At 56.8% G+C, this 13,939-nt stretch overlaps 5 protein-coding genes across 5 annotated transcripts; 1 reads left to right on the top strand and 4 right to left on the bottom strand.

Annotated features, from left to right (window-relative positions):
• Positions 1-222: 222 nt before the first annotated feature.
• ubp16 (Ubiquitin carboxyl-terminal hydrolase 16) lies at positions 223-2,100 on the bottom strand (the record flags this gene model as incomplete). Its single annotated transcript, XM_036641612.1, has 1 exon — positions 223-2,100. The coding sequence occupies one exon, from the start codon at positions 2,098-2,100 to the stop codon at positions 223-225; it is 1,878 nt and encodes a 625-aa protein (XP_036492820.1).
• Positions 2,101-5,217: 3,117 nt separating this feature from the next.
• Positions 5,218-6,201, bottom strand: CGCS363_v009762 (uncharacterized protein; the record flags this gene model as incomplete). The annotated part of the gene is made up of 1 exon (XM_036641611.1): positions 5,218-6,201. The coding sequence occupies one exon, from the start codon at positions 6,199-6,201 to the stop codon at positions 5,218-5,220; it is 984 nt and encodes a 327-aa protein (XP_036492819.1).
• Positions 6,202-6,582: 381 nt separating this feature from the next.
• Positions 6,583-8,135, bottom strand: BOA5 (Trans-enoyl reductase BOA5; the record flags this gene model as incomplete). Its single annotated transcript, XM_036641610.1, has 2 exons — positions 6,583-7,912; positions 7,975-8,135. 2 exons carry the CDS (start codon positions 8,133-8,135, stop codon positions 6,583-6,585), a joined length of 1,491 nt encoding a protein of 496 aa, XP_036492818.1.
• A 1,958-nt stretch (positions 8,136-10,093) lies between these two features.
• CGCS363_v009760 (uncharacterized protein) lies at positions 10,094-11,172 on the top strand (the record flags this gene model as incomplete). Its single annotated transcript, XM_036641609.1, has 3 exons — positions 10,094-10,751; positions 10,804-11,071; positions 11,169-11,172. The coding sequence occupies 3 exons, from the start codon at positions 10,094-10,096 to the stop codon at positions 11,170-11,172; spliced, it is 930 nt and encodes a 309-aa protein (XP_036492817.1).
• Positions 11,173-11,423: 251 nt separating this feature from the next.
• CGCS363_v009759 (uncharacterized protein) lies at positions 11,424-13,056 on the bottom strand (the record flags this gene model as incomplete). The annotated part of the gene is made up of 4 exons (XM_036641608.1): positions 11,424-11,549; positions 11,598-11,668; positions 11,729-12,801; positions 12,851-13,056. The coding sequence occupies 4 exons, from the start codon at positions 13,054-13,056 to the stop codon at positions 11,424-11,426; spliced, it is 1,476 nt and encodes a 491-aa protein (XP_036493533.1).
• Between the last annotated feature and the right edge of the window lie 883 nt (positions 13,057-13,939).

Genomic DNA, 13,939 nt, shown 5'->3' with positions numbered 1-13,939 from the left:
GCCAGCCAATGCACTTTTCTTTTGTTTGCCCCTCTCTTGCTTTGCAGCCTATGTCCAATTGCGATACGTATGTTCGGGTGAAGGCGTCGTGTTGTGTGCGCGGTTTCACCGCCAGAAGGTGACTCGTCTCGATGTAATGGTCGTGTAGTGCCGAAGCGGATCGTACTCGGGCGGCAACATCCCACGTCGGGGCAGCGGCACTGGGACGTCACCAGCCTCGCTCTACGGGCTGTCCCTCTCGAGCTCGTAGAAGAGCAGGTAGACCTCGCGACGGAGGTCGAGGACCTCGCTCGTCTTGGCCTCGCGGACCTTCTCGTCGCTGATGCGCCACCAGCGATCGGTGGGTTGCTTCTTTCGCCTATGTACGGGCGGGCGGGGCGCAACGGCCATGGGCGTTGAGCGCGGCGGACTGGTGCTCGGCGTGCTGTTGCCGCTGACACGCTGGGAGATCTTGGAGACGGTGCTCTTAGCGGAAGCTGTGATGGACTTTACGGATCTGATGCTGCCCGAGTCGGGTTCCCTCTGCTTGTCGCGCGGCGCGGATGTGGGGCTGATGCGCTTCTTGATGCGCTCCCTTGGCGAGCCGTCGGAGGAAGATAGTGACGGCGGTGTTGAGTTCGTTTCGGAGCTCGGGGTGAGGAGGTCGGGCGTCGACACGGCAGGGCTTGCACCGAGTTGCGGTGTAGATGGCTGCGGTGTGGCCGCGGGACTGGCTGTCTTGCTGTAAATGCCCGAGGGCTGGAACGTGTTCTGGTTCGAATAGGGCGCGTAGGTGTTTTGGCGCCGGAAAGACTCGTAGTGTCCGCTGTGGTGGCTGCCCTTATGCGTCACTAGGCCAAGCAGCTTGTAATTTCTGCGGTCGCGGAGGCCGCCCAACGGCAGACGTTCGGGAAATGCGACTTTGGCCGAGTTCTTGGTCGAGGTTTGCTCGTAGATTGAACGTGAGAGATGCACGGCCAGAATGCGGGGGAAAGATGTAAGGCGAGTCGAGCGTGCGATTTTGCGCTTTGGTGCCGTGCTAATGTCGGGCAAGAGAATGTCCTCGGGTACATGTTCGGGATCGACGTCGATTGCGAAGCGCAATTTCCGAATTGCTTCTTCCAACGCTTGCTTTTCGCTGTCGGTCTGTGCCTTTGCCAGGTCTTTCTTCAGCGACTCTTCACCATGAATTAACCTGCACCTCTCGCACTTGAAATCGTCAATCATCTCCGTCTTAAAAATCTCGTCGAAACATGAGCTCAGCGTGGTAGAGCTGGTCTGAGGGACGTTCAAGGTCAGCATGTAGAACGTCTCTTCCCTCGGCTTCGTCTTGTAGCCACAGGTCTGACACTCGGATTGCGACTCGTATCTTCCTTCCATGGGGAAACCCTCGTCTTCGTCGGCGGAAATGTGGACTCCATTCGTCTGAATCTTGGGTACGGTCGGCGTCGGAAGATCGGAGGAAGATCCGTCGGCGTGACCGTTCGTAAGGTTGAGATTCTCGAGTTTCTCTTGAACGGCCTCGCCATTGACCGAAGCCCCAGCCGAGGCTGCTCGAGAGGCGGCTAGCTGCGCATGTGCGCGGGCCCTCTCGCCTGCGTGGTATTCCTCCTTAAGTCTCTCGGCAACAATTTGGAGGAACTCCTGCGCATCCTGCTGCTGTCTTGAAATGCGCTGTCGGAACGCCTGCTCCAGAACCCTGACAAAATCAATGGCCGAGATGGACTTCTTATAGATAGGCCTCTCGTTCAGGGAGTCGAGCATGTCCTTGAGGCCCTTGGTGACCAGGCCGCGCTGCATGCCCTCAATCTTCCAGTCTGGGTAAGTCTTGCCTGGCGGCTGGACCAATTGGGAGTACACGCCGTCATCGTCGATATTCCTGCGATGCGTCTCGCGAATGAGGTATATGCGCAGCTCGCCGAGGCCGGCGAGGGCCTGCAGGGTCGAGTTTATGAAGCAGTCGTTGGCTGCATTGCGCAGACCCACGACGCCCTTTCTTCGGGAAGACGATGTGCTGGTCTCGTCGATTGTGAAAGTGGGCGCAAATACGTAGACGAGTGCGATTGCGGCGAGAGATGCGCCAGCGGCGTAGGAAATCGTGGTGAGGTTTTTGTCGGGCATTTCTAGGGTCGGGATGTTCGGGATACGAGGAGGGACGGGACGGGATTCGGAGGTGGTGCGCGGGAGGGCGCGAGGATCGGGATGTTGCAACGCCTATGGAAGAATTAGCACATTACAATTTGCAAAAAAAGACCTGGTCGACGGCTGGAATCAGGCGGGTTGCACATCCATCGGGGTTGCAGAACGGGAGAGGAGCAAAGTCAATCTTACCTATGCTCCGTGGAACCCAAGAAAACGCGATCTCATAACGACGAGGAAACGGGGCCAGTAAGGGTATCAAGGTTCGACATTGTCTTGTGTCCAGAGTACAAAAAGTTGCGAGTCAACTGACGGTGAGGTGTATGCTGGAGGGAGAGGACTGGCGGTCCAGCTTGGTGCAGACGGGTAGAAGGGAGGAAGAGGAGACGGTGACGAAGCGAGAGAGAAAGGCAGAGTTGAGGCGAGAGTGTCCAGCTGGAGAGAAACTGGAGTACTGGAGACGGTGGACTGGGAAAGAGGGTCTGCGATGGAACACCAGGTAACTGGAATGGGTGGACGAGGGGGTCGCTTGGCCTGGGAGTGCGTCGAGTGTGCAGCAGCAGCAGTACCTAGGTACGGCGAAGGTAGTTGCAGGGCGGACGCTACGGGGGCCACCTAAGGTACGAAGCAAAGCGAAAAACGGGGTAAAATGGAGAATTGGGACGGTGGGATGGGACGGGCAAGGAATGGCCAAAGAATGGGGTTTGGTTTACGAATACCCCCGAGACGAGTCGGGGGAGAGACAGTTGGCTAGGGGCGGCCGTCGGTAGAAGGAGGAGAGACACTGGGCCAGAGACAGTTCGGGGGTCGGGGATCGGGGATTGGAGGATTGGAGAGTCAGTCAGTTGAAGCATAAAGAAGAGATAATGAAGGTCGATACGGCATGCACAAGTTGCGGGGATGACACTGGCAAGGCGGAATGTGGATGGATGGGCGGGTTTGTCTCTAGACTCTGGCCGTTGGACTAGGTATGGTCTTTGGTCTTTGGTCATTCGCCTCTGGGCTAGTTGAATGAGGTGGTCTCTCGAAGGAAACAGGCATTACTCCTGCTGGTTTACTGCTGAATTGCATTTAACGCCGAGGTGTCTGTCTCTTGCCATGTCAGATCGTGTCATGTCATCGGGACTCGGATGGGAAAGTGGGTGGGTGAGTTGACTCTTGCTACCTAGGTAGGTAATGACTTGTGAAGGCACTGAAGAGAAGGAAGGAGCAACAACAGAAAGGTCATCCAGCGCCTCCTTCCTTCCCGTCGGTGTTGGTACCTTTGGCGGCTGTGGCCCCACCCACTCACCGTCACCGTTTCCCATTACACCCTTAGCGCTGAACCGTTCCTTCTGTCGTTCGTTCGTTCCTTCCTTCCGCCTCTCACGTTGCTTCCTTCTTCCAGCCTTCCATTCGGCCTCCGTCGACGGCCCGCTCGCCACTAATGGAACCTCTTGCCCTGCGGCCATCGATTGGGCAGGTGTTGAAGATGCGCCTCTTGCCGTTCACATAGGTCTGCATTGAAAAAGAAGAACGCAGGTGCAGCCTCTGGTCCCGGCACCGCCCGCTCGGCCCTCTCGGCCACCGTTGATCCGACCTGCTTGACTGACTGGCGGGAAGGAACCTGACTCCATCAACGGTACTTAAGGTGGTACCTTACTGGACGACTTCCAATTGACCCTTTTAGCCGTCCACGCGTGCCTCCTCCGCCTCTTTCCACAACGGACGCTTGCCTTAACCGCCGCCTCACCGTCGTGCCCCATGTCGCTAAACGGTGCTTGGATGCGTCCACCTGCACATCATTCTCCATCCAACATCATCCTCCTCCACCACAGACACCGCCGCCTGACCACACCGATCGCAGAGTCGCTCACATGGCTGCACTGGCAGACCGTACCATCTGTGTGCTCTACCACCGCCGTCGGAAATGTTCTACGACATGTTCTGGAAGCCCTCATGCGCACCCGGCCCCATGTCGCCCGATCCTGTCCGCCCTGATCTTCCCGCATTTCGCCCTCTCTATGCGACCAACCGCCGCCCAGAAGCTCTTGTCTTTGCTGCAGGGCGACACATCAATCGCACTGATTGACACCCTCCAAGCCACCTGATTGGGGACCGACGCTCCGTCTCTCCCTGCCCTGCGACGTGGGGGGTTGGAGAAGCAAAACTATCCAATGCAACGTCACCCGCAAGCACCGCAGCAAGTACCTCACCACTCACCTAGCTGACCACCCACAGTCGACTCGCTCGTTTGTCAATATCCCAGGCTCGTTCTGCCGATGCTGCCTGCAGCTGCCCCCAAGAGCTTGCATCCGATCTGTCCGAGCCATCGTACGGTCACTAATGCTCTCGTCCAAAAGTCAAGACTCATCAGCGACGAAAGCCCTCGGACTGAAATCCGGGCGGATTACCCCTCAATTGCATGCTGTCTGAGATACCTAGCACCGCATGTCTCGGATCCCCGCATTACCACCTCTCGCGAACAGACCTTCCCCGTCTCAACTCGCTGGGATTGACTTTGCTCGAAAGGCTTATTGGTCGCACTGACAGACTGGCCAACGCTTGTCTGATATACCGCAGCGTCCCGTCTTCCCGCCGATGCGCGCTCATCTTGCGCCCGGGCTTCTGCCGCCCTCCGCCGTCGAGATGGAAACGGCCGGCGCGCGGGTTGACATGCTGTAGCCGATGGCGCTGAGAGACTTGACCGAGCGTCGGCGCCGTGAATCACCCTGTGATTGACGCTGCGTAATAACGTGGCGCTGTCGGCTGGACAAGTTGCCCGAAAGCGAGCTCCCGTCATGGCGATGCAGAGGCTTACCGCACCCAAAAATTAACGAAACCGCGAATGCTTTGACGTGCAGTCTGCCCATCGTCTCCGCCGTCTTGGCATCCGTCCTGCATCGGGGACCGTTGGGATCTACCCCGGATCCTGGACCCCGGATTTCGCCTCCCGAGTATTACACACGAGACATTTTGACTCGGGAATCCCTTGCGAGACCTGCCAGACAGCAGTTGTGAAAGCAGTGCTAGCAGAATCTGCGTTACCACATTCTGCGTGACCATGCCGCATAGCAGCCAATTTCTCATCGAGAGACCGCTTTCGTCCATGTCGCTGCCTCAATCATTGCCGTTTGGTTGTGGATTAATGACCATGGGCGGGGCTTCCACGGGCTGGCCCTCCCAATCCCAAATTGAACCTCTCAGCGCAGCCGCCTTTACCCAGTCGCAACACACAGTGCTTGTGTCATCATCACCGTAGAAGGACGTCGGGATGTAGTACTTTTCCACAGTCATCCTGTTCTCCGGATCATACTCGGCCCACCTCGTCGTCACCACTTCCGGCATTTCGTTCTCTACGTTGGCGAGAGTGACCTTGAGTCGCTTCGAGGTTGCAGCCGATAGAAAGTCTTGCGCCTTCTCTTTGACGTATGCAACCTCAACGACGGCTGGCCGAACAAACACAACTTGGTCGATGCTGCGGCAATTAAAGATGTCTCTCCACAACAGGAATGTGTCGACGTGAGCATCGAAAAGCACCACGCGCCTGAGGCTTTTCAAGATCGTCCAGTTTGTGATGAGATACGGATAGTTGCGCAGAACGACCAGCTCCTCCAGCTTGGCAAGTCGGTGAAGTCCGTCCGCTAACGTTGGTATCACGTTGAGATGGTCGTCCCATGGGGGCAAGGTGTTCATAGGCCAGTCTATTACGAGCCGTCGAAGGCTGCCGCATACTTCGCAGAGCAGCTCTCTAATCCAGAGTGCCATGGGCTGATCATCTAGGTGCTTGCCGAAAGGGCTGAGGTATAGCGAAGTGATGCATTTCAGGGGAAGTACGAAAGGGAGAGTCGAAAGTCGCGGCGCTGACATGGTCAAGAGCACCAAGCTGAGACGCCAGCTAGAGTCGAGGTGCATGCATCGTTCGCGGAGTAGCCGGGTAGCCAGCTCGTGGGTTGATCGGGAGACGAGAGTGAAAGATATGAGTGTCTTTGTCGCGCTGGATGAGGCTGGGAGAATCGCTCTCCCATTTGGGAGGAGGCCCTCGATGACGTGTAAGATAAGCTCGGGCGGCAAGCGCTGGACCTCAGAAGCAACGGGTGGCATCCTGAGGTATGCCTCATTCAAAGAGGGTCTGATGAAAATTGGCCTCTGACACATCTGCTGTGCGATTTGGAAGTTGGATGGGTTGGATGAGATGAGAGATATGCCAACGGGAAGGAAAGCACTGCGGTGCCAATCCTCTCGGCCGGTGAGGGGTTCGGTAGCCCCACTAATTCCCGCCACGGCCAATCCAATTCCGTTCCGTCTCACCGATCACCGATCACGCCTACTGCATCATTCTTCTCAAATAAGGGAATCTTCGGCATTCGTTACTTCTATCAAATTTTGTTAAACCCATATGAACATGAGGTCTTGACCTCATTATCCCGCGTCCTCTGACGCTGGATCTCCGCCTTGCACCGTTCCATCTTCAACCCTCTAGCGCTATGAGAGGGGCTTCTCAGCGACGATCCCAGCCTGCTTCGGCTGCCACAAGAACCCAGCAGCACTCGGCGACGTGCCCGTGTGCCCCTCCGACGAGATGCCGCCGTCCGGCACGTGTCTCGGCACGGCATCCTCCGCCGCACCCTGCCACAGGGACGCGCTCCGTCCTCTCACGCCGGGCTCGGTGGCGGTGAACTCGGGGCTTGAAGACTGCGAAGACCCCGCCGCAGCAGCACCGGGAGAATCCACCAACGCCGGCGGTGCGCTCGGCTCCCTCGCGAACCCCGTTTCCGCGTCGCTGGCAAGGCTGACAACCATCCTGCCCCCGCGGATCTCGCCGCGCCGCATCCGGTCCAGGCCGCGGTTGATCCCCTCAAACCCGCTCTCAACGCCGAGCACCTCGGGCGCGCTGACCAGCCCGGCCGCGAGCAGCCGCTCCAGCCAGAGGACCAGCGCCTCGCCCACCGCCGGGACTTCGTGGAAGACTTTGATGGGTACGGTGTGGTACGCCACGCCCTCCGGCGCGGCCTCCTTCGGCAGGCCGGTAAGCCCGATGAGGTGCTTCAGCGAGGGGTCCGCGTTGCGCGGGGTATCCGGCGGGCTGGGAGGCCGGGACGGGTCTTGCGGCGCGAGCGCGCGTAGGAGCGAGGTCGCGGAGTCGCGGCCGGAGGTGTCGAGGGCGAAGCGCAGCGTCTTGCCGACGTTGGCGCGGATGATGTCGACGGCGCGCGAGGGGTCGTGGCTGTCGACGAGGAGGTCTGGGCGGAGGACGGTGTGGTTGGATAGACGCAGACCGTGGCGCAGTTTGTCCACGACGGTGACGACTTTGAGTCCCGCCAGCCGCGCGAGCTGCACGGCGAGATTGGCCGACGTCGAGGACCCGCCCCAGATGGCGACCCAGTCGCCCGCGACAGCGCGCTCCCCGTCCCGGATGCCGGAGAGGCACTCTGCGCGGATGTCGGCGGGGAGGGCGTCCGGCGGGATGGAGCGGATGAGGGAGAGCAGGTCGGGGCCGTCGAGGACGGAGGAGAAGTCGACGCCCATGCAGACGCCCAGGGACAGGACGGCGGCGACAAAGGCTACGCCGAGGGTGGCGCCGGCGGCGGGGGAAACGACCGCGGGCGGGGGCAGGCGGACGGCGTTGAAGTCTGCGGTGGCGACGTACTGCTGGTAGGCGGCCTTGCGGAGGTCGCGATAGTCTGTGGAGATGACGAGGACGCGGTCGCCGGGCTGGAGGCGGGAGGTCGAGGAGGGGTGGCGGCGGACCACGCGGCCGACGAGCTCGCGGCCGGAGATGTAGGGGAGGGAGGGGATTGCGAAGTTGAAGTCTCTGGTGTTGGTGTTGGTCAGTGGCTGCTGCGGGTGCATGGGGGTTGTTGAAGGGGAACTTACGGTGCTTTCCAGTCGATTGGGTTCAGGCCGATGTGCTCTGTCTGTACCAACACTTCCCTCTCATCTTGGAGCTGGGGCACGGCGTAGCCCTCTGCCGTCTCGTACGGCTGCTTTGCAGCATAGAGGATGAGGACGGTCTGCGTATCCGGGATGTCTGCCATGGCGTCGTCTTGTTCAGGGTATCATTGGTCGAGAAGGGGGGATCGGGGGGGTTAGGTGAGTTGGTCCAGCTATGGGACGAAGAAATACCCTGTATGCAATCCGAGTGTGCGCCGTGGGCAACAGTTCGTTTCCGGACGGTATTATCTGCAGTGTATTGATGTTGCAGGAAATGGGAGAAAGACTTCAAGCCGGATCTCAGGGGGTTTGTGAAATAACAACACAACCGTTGCCGGCAACGTTTTCTTCGGCAACAGATAAGAGCCCCCCCTCTTCGCCATCATTTTTTTCTATTGCTTGAGGCCCCTTCTGCCCGACGTTCGGAGTGATCGTCCTTGGAGGGGGATTTGGGTGCGTTCGTGGAGTCGGGGGTATTACGTGCTCTCGCAGTCCCGCATTGCGTGATTCTTCTCCAAGATGGCTGCATCGCCATTCTACCACCCCTCGTTGGCCCCAAGGTTTCCCGGCGATAACGACCATTCGCGCTACAGAATTGGACTAAATCATTCGAAAACCTCCACTCGAAACCTTATGAGGGCGGTTAAATTAAGAGCGGGATCATCAGCTGGTCGCGCATTCCTTTTACATCGCAGATATTGCGGGATGGGTCTCGATTGCGAGCCGGGAGACGGTGAAGAACAACACCCTCGGACGGGAATATTCTCGGCAACCCCAAGCGCGGCAGCCCGCTTGGCGACTCCCGGAGCTGCACTACCCGCCGAGCCAATCTTCGCGGGGTGTTTTCCATTGATACCGATGCAAAGATTCAAAGACGGTGGTTGCACAGCCATGCGCCCTCCCACCCCCGGCCGGGCCGCTCCACTCCGCGCCTGTCACGACATGTCGCAGGATTTGTGCCAATCGAGATAGCGGTGCCGCGCCGATGTAGGCATCGCTGATTAATGCATGTGTGCGGCTGCGCTTCCGGTTGTTTGAGGGCTGTGAGACGGGCCGATCACGCAAGATGGCCTTTTTTACCTTTGCAAAGATGAGATTTTGTGGTGAGGCCTTTGATGAAGCTTTTGTAGACCAAGGAGATGAAGTCGGATTTGCAAGACCTCCTCCCCCGCTCACTGACGCCGATGGAGCCGGGATGGAGCAAACCCCGGATTTTGCTGGATCTCCCGATGCGGGGACTTTTCATGATTATTTGAAGTCCTCCGCTGATACTTATGGTTTGTTTCCGGGACTTTTTATTTAAAGTAAGCAATCATGGCTGAGAGTTTGTTCAATGACGAGTTCGCCAGACAGCACTAGCAAGCTTAAGATGGCTACTATGATGGAAAGACGTCTCACAAGGAGGATTTCCCAACCCGAATCAATCTCATCATTCTCATGAAAAACGTCCCATTTTATGATTTTTGTAGGGACTTTGCTACCCGGACCGATAGGAACGAGACGGCGAGGATAACGGGGACGACGAGAATGAGAACAACAAGAACAACGAGGATATCAAAGATAATGAGAGTGAAAAAAACGACAGAGTCAATGAAATTGACAAATGCGACGAAGACATTCGTATCAGCTCCTTCAGACTTTCACAGCGCGTGCTCTAAAAAGTGGCAATTTCATGACCAACCAATCGGGCTAAACGATGCACTCACATCCCTCAATTTATGTCTACCTTACGCAACTCAGAGACAGAGCCGTTTCTTTTCAATTTATTTTTTGGTCGTCCATGACGCCTCAATAACAATTCTGTTTCATTTGAGTTGATACCTCGTTCAATGGATCTGCTTATGTAAGACAGTTGCACCCACCCGAGGATGGTTCCTGGATCCTTGAAGTTATTCTGACTCCTAAGCTTCCAACTTTGCCAACTTTTTCGAGTCAATGCCTAAGGCCCTGTACTGGATACCGCAAACCTCCCCCAAATTTCAAGACAATATGACGTACGGACTCTTCAAGAAGGGAAATCTTCACCACGTCGATCCCGATTGAACACTTTCTTTTGTACACGATGAGCAGCGACGTCTTGGTGATACAAGACCTTCCTCAGCCGGACGCAGATAGCGGCCCGCCCGTGCACTCAATTACAGCAGTCACTTCACCCGACGATGAAGTGCAGGTTGACCCCGATGGTGACCTTATCCTCCGAGCCGGTGCGCAGACCGGCCTAGCGGAGCGCTCGTTCCGCGTGTGCGCCAGCGCGCTGAGGAGGTCCAGCCCCGTGTGGAAGAAGATGCTCTTTGGGCCGTTCAAAGAGTCGAAGCCGGCGTTCGGGGTGTGGCAGGTCAGCCTGCCGGAGGACAACCCCGTCGCGCTGGGAATCCTGTTGCACATTGTGCACGCGAACTTCCCGCTTGTGCCGCATAAGCCGAGCTTGGAGGAGCTGTATGATGTGTTCCGGCTCGCGAACAAGTATGACATGATTACGACGTTGAAACCGTGGGCGGCGGCGTGGCTGGAGGTCGCGGAGAGCTTTGCGGGGACGACGGATGGGAGGGATATGGCTGCGTTGGCGTATATTGCGTGGGAGCTGGGGCAAGTGGACTTGCAGCGGAAGATGATGAAGGAGTTGGTGATGAACTGTGCACTTGATGGAGAGGGGCGGATGATTACCCATGACGGAGTTGTGTTGGATGAATTTGATCCCATTGGGCCGCCAGGGCTGCTCGGTAAGTTTGTAAATGGCGGGAAAACCGAGATGAAATTCTTAACGTCTTGCAGGATACATGCGAAAACACCAGCTTGAAATATCCAAGGCTCTGCCGCTACACCTCAACTCTGTGCTTAGGGAGCTGGCACACGGCCCCGGGTGCTGTGTCTCGAAAACAACCGACTTGGACGCAAAGTCGAACTGCAACGACGTTATCCTTGGCAGCTTACTGAGGGCGATGGCGAATGCAAGGGGTTCGGTCACCTTGACCCTTACAGTCGACGAAGGTGAAAGCGCTGCCAAGTTGTCGACTTCGATTAAAAGTATTGCTGAGAAGACGTCGGTGTTGGATGGGCACCTGAAGTGCAATCCCGGGGGCAAAATAATAGCAGCACTCGCCAAAACAACTAAGGCGAAGCCAATCAAGCTGAACAAGATGAGTATCGAGAAGATGAGTAAAAGGCGAGAGGATTTGGGGTTGGAGAGAGCGATACCGGGCACACCTGTGAAGACAAGTGAATAGCCACAATAGTCCAGGTAGAGGTGTTAATCAAAAAGAATCGTATCAACCATGTCGTGAAATGCTGCACATTTGCCATGATAATGTTCATAAAAATTCATTAAGATTATTCCAAACTAGATACATGCTCAGGCTGCGTTCATACTATAAGTAATCGACAAAAAAGGCAATTTAAGACATAATGCCCCTGTGGCCATCGCCATCAGCATCCTTGAACGGGTTCAGCTTGTCAACCAACGACACCTTCTTCTCAGAAGAAGTGTCGGTAGTGTGGCTGTGATGATCACCAGAACGAGGCTATTGGGAGTTAGTCGAAGTCTGTTGAGGGAAGGCAAATTTTCTCACCTCATTCTTGTTCACGGACGAGGTTCCATTGAGGCCGGAACCATTGCCAGTTGTGTAGTTGCTGCCATTGCCTGTAGAAGTGTGAGTACCGTGCATGATACTCTGCACCGTGTTGGTGCCGCTGTTCTTACCAGAGCCAGTGGTGTGGCCGTGGGCGATGTTGTCGCGCTCATGAGTGGCAGCATTCTTGGACAGGCCGTTGTTGGTCAGGCCGTTGTCGCGGGTAGTACCGTTGTTGGTCAAACCATTGCCGTTGTTGGTCAAGCCGTTGTTGGTAGAGGTGTTGCCAGCAATGCCGTTGTTGGCTCTGGAGTTGGCGGTCTGAGCAGCAGTGACGCTGTCGGCAGCACGCTGGTTATCGAAACCCTGACCCTGACCAACGCCGCGGTTGGGCAAGCTGGTCGTGTTGGACGTAGTGTTGGTGTTGTTAATACCGTGGGTACCAGTGGTCGTGTTGTCGACCTTGTTGTTGTGGTGCTTGTGAGCGGCAGCGCCCGCACCGGCAGCAGCGGCGGCTCCAGCGGCGGCAGTGGTCTTGTTGTGGCTGTTGTGGTCATGGTGACCCTCACGACCGGCAATGCCGTGCTCTCTCAGGCCATCGGGGTGAGTAGCATCGAGCTTCTCCTCCTTGTTGTGGTGGTGATGGGCAGCGGCACCGCCAGCGGCGGCAGCGGCGCCAGCAGCGGCAACCTTACCGCCGTTGTGATGGTCATTGTGGTGGCCATTGTGGTGGTGGTCATGGCCGTGCTTGTTGTGGTGAGATGCGAGCCCAGTGTGCTCGGTGCTCTCATAGATCTTGTTGTGCTTGTCGGGACAGCCGTCGAACTCCTTCATCTTGTTGGTGCCGGTAAGCTTGTCCTTGCCCTTGTTGAACTCTTCAATAGTCATTGCGGGAAGAGTGGTGGCGCCGTGGTGGATTGGCTTGGCGTGGTGAGTCTCGTGAATGGGTACGGTGGTGTGGACGACGTGAGGCTGGATCGTCTCCTTCTGGATGACGGGCTGGATGTGTTCGTGGACGTGATGGTGGACACGCTCGCCGGTGACAACCGGGGCAGTGTGTGAAGTGTGAGTGGTCTCATGAGTAGTAGAAGTGTTCTTGAACTTCGCAGCCTCGCGGTCAAGAGTATCTCTGGTTTCACTCTCGTTGCCGTGGTGGAAGGTCTTGTGCTGGGTGGGGATCATGTTGTGGTGGTGCTGCTCGGGACTGCAAATCGATTAGCAAAGTCATGTGGAGAGAAGCCAGTTCAACTCACAGAGTCTCCTTGTGCTTAATGGGCTGGATGTGGGTGTGGTGGTGGTCCTGGTGGACCTCCTTGTCGACTGCTGTCGTGACATTCTCGTGCTGGTGAGGGCGGACCTGCTCCTCGGTGATAGCTTGGCTGGCGTCCTGGGTAACTGTAGTCTTGTGGTGACCGTCACCAGACATAAAGTTGGAAACTGCTGACTTCGCCTTGTCCATGATGAATGTGTTGTTGATGATTTGTGTTGTGTATAAGTTATTATAATTGTTGTGATGAGATGCAAAAAGAAAAGGGCTTTTCGAGGTGATTCGACGTCGGTATATATGCCTTCATGATCTTTACCCCGTGAGTCTGGACCCTGAAGCTCACAAGCCACTTCACGGATCAGCAACGTCACTTGGCACTAGACTCAGCTGTTCTCCCACATGCGGTGCACAGATACTCGCTCAAATCGCGCCCACTGCCGGGGCGCCAATTTCGCTGAATCGCATTCCCCGGATGCCCAACGGCCGCGATGAAGGACGTCATTTGCGATCATGATGAGGCGCGAATGCCATCGCATCGGAACGCCTCATGCTCGACCACGCAGACTCGAGCGCCAAGCACGTTCAGCTGAGCACTGCTGTCCCGAAGCTTTAATTGTGCCACTGACGACGTCCAGCAGCAAAACAGCTGGACGCTCTTGGCATGGCGTTCATGGGCGGGGAATGGCCGGCTGTAGTTGGATTAGTAGTTCCCACATAAGTGTCCCTAGCGCGCCAGATCATTCCGGTGGGCTGGATCCGCTCGGCGGAAGGAGGCTTGTTATTTGGGCTAAGCGGTGGTTGAGGAATCCCATCGCAGGGGGGTTGGACGGCCGGTTGTTGGCTAGGCCGGCGCTAGCGGGCGACGGTTCGGGATGTAAGTCGTCATCGAGGAGGAGGCTCTGGTCGGAAATGGAAACTCCCGTACCCATCTGTCAACAGCGATCGCGGGGTGAGTTTGGCAATCGACAGTCAACAAAGCCTTCTAGGTTTGGTTTTCAGCTGTCGCGGTAATGTCGCTTGGACGTTGTTTACTGATCTTCGAGAATTTGTACATAAGCGTGACGAAGCTCCGCGT

The sequence above is a fragment of the Colletotrichum siamense genome, assembly GCF_013390195.1.
Source record: "Colletotrichum siamense strain Cg363 chromosome Unknown KSG_Cg363_contig06, whole genome shotgun sequence".
In the NCBI taxonomy this organism is placed as follows: Eukaryota; Fungi; Ascomycota; class Sordariomycetes; order Glomerellales; family Glomerellaceae; genus Colletotrichum; species Colletotrichum siamense.
The sequence above is the reverse complement of the archived record's forward strand: the minus strand, read 5'-3'. Positions and strand labels throughout refer to the sequence as shown.